Source organism: Neopelma chrysocephalum, unplaced genomic scaffold, assembly GCF_003984885.1.
Source record: "Neopelma chrysocephalum unplaced genomic scaffold, ASM398488v2 Primary Assembly neopelma1_96642, whole genome shotgun sequence".
NCBI classification, from domain to species: Eukaryota; Metazoa; Chordata; class Aves; order Passeriformes; family Pipridae; genus Neopelma; species Neopelma chrysocephalum.
The window spans coordinates 29456-41305 of NW_020925287.1; the positions used below are offsets into that span (position 1 = coordinate 29456).

Below are 11850 nucleotides of genomic sequence, written 5' to 3' on the forward strand. Positions count from 1 at the left end.
TTTTCCTTGGTCAAACCCCTGTCCCAGTGAGATGTGCCAGGAATTTGGTGTATAAATGTCTATTAAAAAAGTACAAATTGTTATAAATGCATATAAATGAGTATCAATGCACAAAACCCACCATAAACTGAGTAAGGAGCGTCCTTGGAATTGGACTTCGAGGACAATGGTGTGAGTTTGGGGCATTTAAATACATATTTTGGACCACATGCTGGCACAGGTTGCCCAGAGAAACTGTGGCTGCCCCTGGATCCCTGGAAGTGTCCAAGGCCAGGTTGGACAGGGCTTGGAGCAACCTGGGCTAGTGGAAGGTGTCCCTGCCCATGGCAGGGGGTGGAACTGGGTGAGCTTTAAGATCCATTCCAACACAAACCATTCCATGATCTCCACAAAGATAACCTGCTGCCAGCCCAAAGTTTGGGAATGCATGCACCAGGACACCAACCCTAACAAATAGAGAAGGAAATGCTGAAAAATAATGATTTGGATAAAGCAGTGCTTCCCTGCAGCTCCGGGAGCACCTGGAAGCAGAGCAGGGAGCACCGTCACGCCAAAGCCCTGCAGCAGCTCCCTCCCCGCCCAAACCTGCTTTCTCAGCTGGTCTGTGAATTTTATCCCTTCCCACATTTTTTTCCCGTTAAGGCTCATCTCTCCTGGCTGACCTCCTCGCTGCGCAGGGGATGGGGGGGAGGTGACGCCCACCCAGCCCAGCGTGAACACCATTTCCCCTCCCAAAACCCACCTGAGCCCATGAATCCCCTTTGGTGCCAGCGCTGGGGAGGGTTCCCGGCTGGCAAATAAATCAGCTTCCAGTGGCTTCCAGTCTGTGCAGGGTGGGGAGGTTCCCAGACGGGGGGAATGCTGCGCAAATCCCGCGTAGCCCTTTCCATGCGCACCTGAGGGTCCCGGCCGGAGCCCCCCAGCCCCGACCCCCCATTTCCCGACCGCGCAGGGGCTCCCCGGGACTACCCGCGTGGAAAACGAGGATTTCTGCCCCTAATTCAGCGCAGCTGCCGCGGCGGGGCCGTGCTTTGAAGAGGAGCCGGGGCGGGCGGGGGGGCGGGTTTGTTGCCTTGAAAAAACACCCCAAAACCAACTAAACAAACGAAAAACAAAAGAAAACCGAGAGACGAGCCGGAACTCGTGCCCGGCGCTGTCACAGCCCGGGGGTGGCACCGGGTCTGTCGTGCCGGGTACACCGGAGGGGCCGCGTGTGACCGGCCCGTGGGGGTAGAGGGGGGGGGCACGGCTCCCTCTCTCTTTTATCCCCTTTTTTCCCCTTTTGCTTTTATTTCCCTCCCCTTTATCTTTCTTCCCCCTCCCTCCCCCGTTTTTTTTTCCCCTTTTCTCTCTTGGTTTTTCTTTTTTTTTCTTTTTCCCTTTTGCGCTGTTTCTGGTTAAACGTTATTTGCACTTTTGTTGGAAAAGTGGCCCCTAGTGTGCAATTATGTCAAATTTCTTTGAGTTTTACAATTTAATGGAGAACAGTAACTCTTTTATTGATCCTAGACGGGGCCGGCTCCTCTTCCCCCTCTCCCCCCCCCCTCCCCCCCCCCCCCCCCCCCCCCCCCCCCCCCCCCCCCCCCCCCCGTTACTCCCATGAAATGTCACTCAATGTTTCTTATGCTCCCACCAGTTTCCAAAACAAACAGAGGAGGCTGCAGCCGTCTATTGACTCAGTTGGATGCAAGAGGATCTGGCGGTGGCCGCTGCCCCCCCGACGGGAGCGGTGCGGCGGCCGGGCGAGGGGCGCTGGGTGCGGGCCGGGATGGAGCCGCCGCCGCCGCCCGCCTGAGCCCCGCTGCGGCCCGGGGGGACCCCCGGCAGCCCGGGGGGGATGGCGCTCAGCTCCCGGGCTCACGCCTTCTCGGTGGAAGCCCTGGTGGGCCGCTCGGCCAAGAGGAAGGTGCCGGAGGGGCGCGATGAGGAGCCCGGCCCCGGCTGCCGTTCGGCCCGCAGAGCCCCCGAGGCGGGTCGGTACCGGCGGGACCCCCGGGCGGCGGGGGGCGAGGGCCGCCCCTCTGCCCCCGCAGCCTCCCGAGCAGCCCCCTCCCCTTTGTGTTCCCCGCAGAGAAGCGGCCCAAGGCCGGCGCCGAGGCCCGCCCGGCCGGGGTGCAGGTGGAGCTGCAGGGCTCCGAGCTCTGGAGGAGGTTCCACGACATCGGCACTGAGATGATCATCACCAAGGCCGGCAGGTACCGACCCCCCGGCCCGCCCTGACCGCCCCCCGCCGCCTCGCTCGGGCTTTGCTTTTCCGTTACCTTTTATTTTCTTTCTCTTTTTTCCCCCTCTATTCTTTTTTTTTTTTAGGGGTGCGGGGGGTGTTGTTTCTTGGGGGTTTTTTTCTGTTTTGTTTTGTCGTTTGGTGTTTTTCTGTTCTGTTGGGCTATTTTTCTTCGTTTGCCCCTTTTTCCGCTATTTTCGTTGAGTTCGATTTTTTTTTTCCCTGCCGATGGCCGTTTATAGTTTTCCAGCCCCTTTTCGGCCCGTAAGCGGCAGCTCTTGCTCAGCCCCTTCCCTGTGCCCGCAGGAGGATGTTCCCGTCGGTGCGGGTGAAGGTGAAGGGGCTGGATCCTCTGCAGCAATATTACATCGCCATCGACGTCGTCCCGGTGGACTCCAAAAGATACAGGTAAGGAGGGACGGGCGGGGACCCCCCACACCCACGCGGGTCCCCCCCTGCCCGGCTGTCCGCGGTCTGCGCGGCCCGAATGTGACACGGGGGTCGCACGGGGGGGGCCCGCACGCACCTATAAATTCTATAGGTGTGCGTGGGTGTGGGCGCAGGTGGGGACAGACCCTCTGCCGCCTGACCGCGCCCGGCCCGGGCCAGGTACGTCTATCACAGCTCGCAGTGGATGGTGGCGGGGAACACGGACCACTCGTGCATCACCCCGCGGCTCTACATCCACCCCGACTCCCCCTGCTCGGGGGAGACCTGGATGAGGCAAATCATCAGCTTCGACCGGGTGAAGCTCACCAACAACGAGATGGACGACAAGGGGCACGTAGGTGTGGGGCAGCCCCGACGGGGGGGCCGGGCTGGGGCAGAACATCACCCCGGGGGGGCAGAACATCACCCCGAGGGGCAGCGCCGGGAAGGCGGGGGGCCGATCCCTCCTGCCCCGGGTCTGAGGGCTGGGTCTCACCGACTTCTCGCCTCGGGTTTTCTTCCTGCCCTTCTCCCTCCGGGGGGGTCTCAGCCGCATCTCCCCCCGCACAGATCATCCTGCAGTCCATGCACAAGTACAAGCCCCGCGTTCACATTATCGCCCAGGATTCTCGCTTCGATCTAGCGCAGATCCAGTCGCTGCCGGCCGAGGGGGTGCAGACCTTCTCCTTCCAGGAGACCGAGTTCACCACCGTGACGGCCTACCAGAACCAGCAGGTACCGGGGATTGGGGGGGGGCGGAGAGCCCCGACGGGACGGGGAATCAGGGGGATGGAGAGCCCCGAAGGTACGGAGGACCGGCTGAGGGGATGGAGAGCTGCGATGGTACCCGGGGGTTGGGGGGATGGAGAGCCCCGACGGGACAGGAACAAGGGGGACGGAGAGCCCCGATGGCCGGTCCCTCCTCACCCCGCGCCCCAGCGGCCCCTTTCGCTCCCACCCTCCAGATCACGAAGCTGAAGATCGACAGGAATCCCTTCGCCAAAGGTTTTCGGGACCCCGGCAGGAACAGGTAAGAGCCGGGGCCGCTCCGTCCCTCGCCCCGCCGAGCCCCCGGTCCCACCGCCTTCACCCCGGTGTCCCCCCGCAGGGGGGTCCTGGATGGGCTCCTGGATTCCTACCCGTGGCGGCCGCCCCTCGCCCTGGATTTCAAGGCTTTCGGCGCAGACAGCCACGGTAAGTCCTGTTCGTTGCCTCTCCCGCGGGCTCGGGGCTCCCCGCGGGGCTCGAACCACCAGGATGACGCGGCGGGTCCAGAAAACGATCCATTCGCCGTTTGGGGATTTAATACCGCGTGGGTTTGGACAAAATTCCTGTGCAAATCGTTGTGAGGAGCGGGAAGAGCAGGATGACGGCGCTGCCGCAGCCCCCGGCTGAAATCAGAGTGAGATGGGCAGAAAAAAAAATCTGTGAGTGTGCAGGAGGCTAATTTGGAGTCGGGTTGTTACGGCTTTGATCCTGTTCCACTAATTGCTTCCAACCGGTTTAGGAATATCAGCTAAAAACGTGGGAATAGTGACGGCCGGTGTCTTCTGCAGCGGCGGCTTCTGCGCCGACAAACGCGTTATGCAACAGAAAAGAAAATTATCTCTTATTAGGATGTAGCAGTCCCACCGAAACGCAGGGAAGAGGGGAAAGTTTTAAGGGAAAATGCTCTCTCTCATCCTGGCAAGCGCACACCGGTCCCTTACAGCCCTTTCCCGTAAAACGGCTTTTGGAAGTAATATTTGAAAATTGATTATTCATAGCGCCGAAGGAAAAAAACCCTAACAGCTCGTTTGCGCGCTGGAGGCTCCAGCTTGGGTTTAAAGTCGCCGGTTTAAGTCTCGTTTAGGTTAGGAACTCTTTCTAAGTTTTGGGACACACCAAGTCATCTGTGTCTGCAGGGAACCGCTGCAAAAAATCACAGGAAAAATTCATGTTCTGCAGGCGAAGAAAAGGGGACATAAAAAAATCAGACTAGGGAGAAATTAATAGGTTTATCAATTATAAAGAGAATTAGATTTTTAAAATTATCATTATTATTATTAATAGTAATTTTATTATTAATGTTAACGACTATTACTATTAATAATAATAGTAATAATAAAAATAATAAACATTTTATATCTACAAAATATTTTATTCAAAAAGCCCCTTTTGAACCCATTTGCCAGCACTGGGGAGAGGAACTGGTGGAGGAGCTGCAGTGGGGAATGAGGTGACAGCAACTGCAATGCTAAAAGATGCTAAAATATTATTGTACATATGTTAAAATATTTGGGCTACCTGGAATTTCTAATTTATTTTTTTTTATGCTTGTCTTAATGTAATTGGTATTTTTCTTCATGCAATTGGTATTTTTTCAGGGTCAGATTCCTGGACTGATGGAAATATAACAAAATCTTCAATTCTATGAATGTTAAAATTATATTTCTGAAGAAAAGCCGAAAAATAGAAATCCCAAAGCTCTATAACCAGGAGGCAAATTAAATGAAATTACGATCAACGTGCTGAAGAAAGAACTGACCATAAACTTTTGATTTTTAAACAGAATAGAAAGGGCAGAAAACATCTGCTCATTGAGCTGTTCTGTCCTCTCTGCTGCAATCCCCAGTCCCAGATTTGTTCTGGAAGTTGGGTGATACTGCTTAGGATACTGTAAAACAAATACTACCCCTGGTTTGCTCTGCTGGATCCAACCACGTACGGATTCAGTCGCTGCCTCCCACTTACAAATATCAACTCAGTCACATTATTCTCCATAACCCAAAGTCCCTGATTCCTGGAGGACATCAGGATGTGTATATTGGGAAAGGACTGGATCCTGCCCTGCTGGTGTCAGGACTGAAGCCCCACTGACATCAGCCGGGAAGGGTGAGATCCTCAGGGCACAAAACCTCCCTGGATTCCTGGGCCTGGACGCTGATCTAGGAGAGGCTCTGCTTGCTGGGAGTTTGGAAATTAATTTGCACAACGTCCAAAATCTTTGTGGGTTTTTTTAAGGTCTTTTAAGGTTTGCTAAACCTTAGATGTCAGTTTGATTTTACAGTCAGATGTGGTTGGGTTTTACAGCCGATTCCGGGTCGCTGGTTGCGTGTGAATTCCGATCAGATCACATCCAGGCAGTGCATCGCTTGGAATTCAGCGTAAATAGGGGAAGACACGTAGCACAAATGGATCCACATTCCCTTCTTTCCTTTCCCAGTCTCTTTGGTAAGAAATTAAAACAAAGGGGGAGGAAAATAAACCCCTCTGGAAGGATTTGGTAATGACTGTGCAGCGGACACAGAGCTCCTCACCGGCGGGAGATCAAACCAACATCTGTGTAGCACCAGAACTGGCTGCCCTGGAGCACCATTCCCACCTCAGAGCAGCCATCTCATCCCTGCCTCAGCTTTGCTCCTTGGTGTTGCTTTTCTACCGAATTCTGAAAGTGTCCATTCATCCCTTTCAGAAGGGGGGATGTTAAAATGACATGTGGGTTTAAGTTTCTGGAGACACCGATAGCATTCAGGGCTACGTTTCAAATTGCTTGGGAAGCCAAGTGAAATGAGTCAATTCCTGTGAGCAGGAAGGTACAGAAAATTCTCCATCAGGCTGAATATGCTTTTTTGTTCTTATATCCAAGGGGAAAAAGCTGTCTGGAATTTGCGTGAAAAATAGGGAAGCTGAAATAGCCCCGGTGTGTGTAAGAGGGGAAGGTTATCGGTTGTACAGCCAGGTACGGATCCATCGGGTGCGTGGAACTGGACTTCCCAGTGGTCCCAGTCCATAGAATGGGATTAGCCATGTGTCAATGTTGTTCTTGAAGTAGTGCCAAGTAACATCAACAAATAATTTATGGACAGATCTTCCTGTTTTCCAGGAGCTGATTTTTTGGAGTGAATTTGTGCTTGGATGGACACTGGCAGCAGGGAGACGTGGAGTGGGAGCAGGAGTCCTCAGAGGGTTCCTTGGCTGTGGACATCCAAGGGTTCCTTGGCTGTGGACACCAGCCAGCCCAGCCTGGGTGATTTCTGTTTTCCTTTTCAGGTGGGAGCTCCAGCTCTTCCCCGGTGACCTCCAGCGGTGGGACCCCCTCTCCTCTGAACCCCCTGCTCTCTCCCTCGTGCTCCCCTCCCACGTTCCACCTGCCAGGGAGCAACATCGGTGTGTCGTGCCCCGAGACCTTCCTGCCCAACCTCAGCGTGCCCCTCTACTACAAGATCTGCCCTACGAGCTTCTTAAGACAACAGTCTCTCATCTTTCCGAGCCACAAAAAGCTGGGAGGCACCAACCCACACTTCTTACCCCACTTCACGGTGGATGTGCCCAAACTGTCCTCCCTTGGCATAACCAACCTGAAAAGCGCCAAAGCCGAAGACTTAAACACTCAGTGCCTGCAAGTGCCCGGCTCTGCTGGTCAAATGCTGTATGGATTACATGCATCTGGAAACATTTTCCCATCAAGTCCCATTGCTCGGGAAGCACTTAATTGTTCTTTACATCCTCCATATGGCCTGTATGGTTATAACTTCTCTGTGCCATCCAGACTGATGAATGCAGGAGGCCATTTCAAAGGGAGTGACAGCGTCCCGGCCGCTCTGAGCGAGGGCAGATGTCACCACTCCAGCTGGCACCCCACGGTTAACCACTGCCTTTAGTGGAATCACAGAATATTCCTAAGCATTGATATGTAAAGCAAGCCCTTCCTTCCTTTCATACCCACGAACTTGTTAGTTATTGACTCTGAAATACTGCGTGGTACAGGAGAGGGATGTCCAGACTTTTAACCCTTTCTTTTGTGGGCAGATGTATCCTGGTGTTGGGAGGGTAGAGGATTCGGAAGCGTGCAGGAGCTGGGAAGGTGCAAGATCTTGGAGCATGGATGGTCTGAGATGACCCACAGCCAAGTGATCCCTTTTGATCCTGTTTCTGTCACGGTTGTGGGTTCAGAGCAAACTGTACAGTCACCTTTTTGATAATTGCACTCTCAAGTGGGACTGGAGGCATCTGTATTTCTACAAATATGTTTTCTCTCTCTCGCTTGCCTTTAATCAGCTCAGAATCCTGGGGAGCTGCTGCTCACCCACTCCAGTTTTATCCCTAATTTCAAAGGGACTATCCGAGACCTGGAGTCAGCAAAGGAGCCGCATTTGGCCAAATGCTTGAGTGTGCTCTCAAGTCCCCTTGGCTCTAATGGGTCCTAATTAATGACATGAAAGTGCCTTTTCTCCAGGACCCCGTGGGGATGTAAATTCAAGTGTCTGCTGCCAGGGTAAAGAAAGGCAGGATGAAAGATGGATGTGTTCCTACCACGTGGGGAGAAGGTGGAGGGTGCTCAAGAGCCTCTCCAGGCCGTGCCCTCCAGCAGCACTGGCACTGACAGCGTGGTGGGAACAACAGGGATGAGGGTCACACATCCCCCCCACGGCAAAATGGATCCATGCTGGGGGACCTGGAGGATCCACCTTGGAGAGCTGTGTGGGATGAAACACCTCCAGGAGCCCTGCAGGACACTTTTCCTACACTGTGCTCTCAGCCCCAGAAGATCCACCTGGGATTTGCATCCATGAGCCTGTGTCCAAGGGAAGGGGAAGGATGCTCCTGGCTCAGTCCCATGGAGAACACAGATACTTTATAGAGAGTTACAACTCCACAGGCCCTGGAATGTGAGATTTTCAATTCCTTCCAAAAGTCCTGTCTGTTTTATTGTAACCTGTGGATGTTCTTGTTATTCCTGTAAATAATCTGCAGCTCTCAAGGGCACAGTATAACTCACAATAAATCAGGACACAGGTTTTTATTCTTTATTTGGTCAATGTTCAGTCTCTATGTAAAGTCAAATTTATTACTTGATATGTGGCAGAGATTGGAAAATAATGCTTGACAGGGACCAGCCACATTTTGGGATTAATCCTGTATTTACAAACACAACATTATAGAGGGATTAGGTGCAGGTTTAAGACTCAAAACTGATATCAGAGTTTTGCTTTTATTTTCATTCATAACAGACAACAAATTAAGAACAGAACAAGCAATATCAAAAGCTGTTAAAATAACAAAAAGTCACGCTTTGACTTTCATGAGACTTTGCTAAAATTCAGACAACGTCATTTTCCCTAATTTTCCTGCTTTGGGTGTTCACAGGCCCCCCCAGTGATACCAGCATGAAATAGTGGGCTGTGCTAAATGGTCTGTACAACTGTAAAAATGAACAAACCTGCTTTCTCATGCTGTTTCTTAGCAGTTTATCTCACTGTTTTTATTAAAAAAAAAAAAAAAAAGAAGAAACTTCTGTTTTCCTTTGAGAGTCCTTATTTCCAAGCCATCCCTCATCATTGGTGGTGACTGAATTCCCGTGGCAAATCCACTGCTGGCCCTGGACAGGCTGTGTCCAGCTCCCCATGGGCTGAGTGACCACGTCCCAGCCCCAACATGTGGTTGTACTCTGGAAGGTTCTTCCAGCTCAGTCATGGATTTGTGCAACGGGGAACTTCCAATTTTCCAAATCCTTGTAGTTGCGTAAGATATTCCAGAGTTGCTGGCCATGAGCTGTAACCCAGTAAATCACTGGCTGGTTAAAAACCTGGCTGATAATGAACTGAATGGATATTTTTAGTGTGGTGATTTGCTCCACCAAGAATGATGCTCTGCTGATTCCAGTGGAATTGGGTTGGGTTTCGAGGTGCCTTCATGGGTCCTGTGGGATCACGGGGTTTGCCACCCTCCCTCATCCCAGCAGCTTGGAAAACACACCCAGAGCCTGGTCCCTGCAAGGTATGAGCGTGTCCCATGGGTGCCACACTTTGGATGCTCTTCAGGCAAACCCACAAATATCAGTTTGTCCATAAAAAAGGTCATCGTGGCTTGAGAGGCACTGTCTGATCCAAGTTATCTGAGGTTTATTTCCATTCCCTTTGCCTTTATCTCCTGGGTTTATACTTCCAAAAATCACTGCAACTAATGAGAAGGATGTTGGTGGTGTTTTCAGGCAGTTGTAGCACTCTGTCCTGTGCCACTGTGGTCACCTCAGACCAGCCAAGGCTCCCTGACCCATATTTTCCATACCCACAGCAATGATTCAGCTGAATGGCTCACACTGTAACACAGATGATTTTACCTATTTGAGAAAAACTGTGCCCAAACCAGCAGGTAATCTCCACACTACATTCTCAGGGTGCTTTGTAAAACAGCCACTGTTGGGAGGCGAGTGGCAGAACTTGAGAGAGTAAGACAGAATAATAAATATTAGTTATTAAATGTGCAGCTGGGAGAACCGAGGGTGATATTTGCAGCAGGACCATGTGCCTGTAAATACAATTACACATGTGCTGCTTTGTACTTCCTCCCACAAACATTATTTGAAAACTTGTGGCAATTTCAAAGTTCCCAATTCTTTGGGCTTAGTGGGCAAACACAAACATTACCCAGTGTTATGGTGCTATTTTTAAACGGGAACGGAGGGAAGTAATCAAAGGGGTTTTTTTAGAGATTAAACTTGCTAAACAAGCTCAGCTATTAGTCATTTGACCTTTCCCAAGAGAAGTTGGAAGTTATTTGGGAATATCTGACCCCGTTTATAGCACTCAGCAAATAAAACTGGTCGTACCAAGGGCATCATGTCCGTACTTGGCACCGGGATATGGGATGGACTCAGTGCTCAGACACAGGGGGTTGATTTAAAATCCAAGGAGACAAAAAACCCCAGCAATAACGTTTTTAATTAAAGTGCAGTTTTACTCTCCAGTTTCACCCAAATTTAATACGTCCATCGAGGGGCCAAAGTCGTGGAGGGAGCGTCGGATGTCGCTTTTCCTGATCGAAGTGCCTCGGTTTGCATTCGATCTGCTGAGGTTTGGGCTGTAATTAGATGATAATTTGTATCACAATTATGCAAAGCAAACGAGGACTGGATGGCAAGATAGAGCAGAACAAATAAGCACCCAGACCATTTGAAATGCATCCAGTGTGGAAACGATGTCCATGTGTGGCTGGGCCCGGGGACATGTTGTTCCAATAAAGCTGCAGAAAGGGAAAAGGCCGGTATCGGTTCCTACAAACGTTTCAAAAGCTCATGTTTACAAATTTGTATTGCACATTAATATGTAAACACACACTATTGGAACCAGATGAGCCTGCAATATTTACGTGTCCTTTCCTCTTAGTTTTGGGTGTCTGGTTGTCCCAAAGATACACAAAATCTGTGGTGACTCTTCGGGAAAATGGCTCAGAAAGCTACAGAAGAGGTACACATAATTGTAAAATTATCTGTGACAGGTCTCCCAGCCCTGGATGGATTTTGAATTCTGGGTGCAGAGGGTGCATCCCCCAGCTCCTGTGGGGTTGTGCTCTGAGCATTTGGTGGCTGGGATCACGTTTTGCAGCGCCACAAGTAATGCCTCATTCCTTGGCATTTACACACTGAAGGAATTTTATCATTTTCTTTATTGCTGTGTCATTTGGAGGCACTGGAGCTGTGGCACTGCTTGGACCATGCAGCAATTCCATCTGTGCCCACTCCATGCTCCACTGGTTCTCCAGCCACCGAGCGCTGGGAAAAACACATATAAACCACCAAGAGTTACTTTTTACACAGTAATTTCAAAAAGGAAAAGGAGAACCACCTTCCTTGCAATGTGAATAAAACCTTTGACTTGTTAATCACCGTTTCTTTGACTGATTTATTTGCATTTTGGGATGCAAGCTCCAGGCGTCCCTTTCCATGGGACTCACTCTGATCCCAGGGAGTTAAAGCCAGTGGATGCAGCAGTTGGGGCCGCTGGGAATTCCACTGGCTGTGAGGACTTTTGCAGATGTTGGGTATTGCCCTACAAGCTGTTCATGCTTAATAGAGCTCTGCTCTCCCTGAGCTCGTGGAGTTCCTGAATTTTGCAGTTATTTATAAACCCACTTCTCCACTGTGTCCCTTCAGTGACATTCCCAAGAAGGGCCTGCTGTCTACTTCCATACATCAAACAATTTCCTTCCAGATTGTTTCTCCTAAAGCACAAAGATTTCAGTTTATTGTAGCAATTAAGTACAAGAAGGAGTCCAGGTTTTGAGAAGGACCCCTTGAGCTTATAAATCAAATGATACAAACCAGTGAGTAGAAGTCAAGACCTTTCTGGAGAAGGAAACACCAGTGATAAGGGAGAAAGCCCTAGAAAAATAATATTTGCTGTCTAAGGAGGCAGATCCTGAACAAAAGCAGAGAT

The 11850-nt window shown here is 50.9% G+C and overlaps 1 protein-coding gene across 1 annotated transcript; it reads left to right on the forward strand.

The window, feature by feature from the left end:
* The first annotated feature begins 1743 nt into the window (after positions 1 to 1743).
* TBX22 (T-box 22) lies at positions 1744 to 7734 on the forward strand. The gene is made up of 8 exons (XM_027708939.1): positions 1744 to 1973; positions 2072 to 2195; positions 2531 to 2632; positions 2834 to 3008; positions 3224 to 3388; positions 3619 to 3683; positions 3762 to 3847; positions 6686 to 7734. Exons 1-8 carry the CDS (start codon positions 1838 to 1840, stop codon positions 7294 to 7296), a joined length of 1464 nt encoding a protein of 487 aa, XP_027564740.1. The 5' UTR covers positions 1744 to 1837; the 3' UTR covers positions 7297 to 7734.
* The last annotated feature ends 4116 nt before the right edge of the window (positions 7735 to 11850 follow it).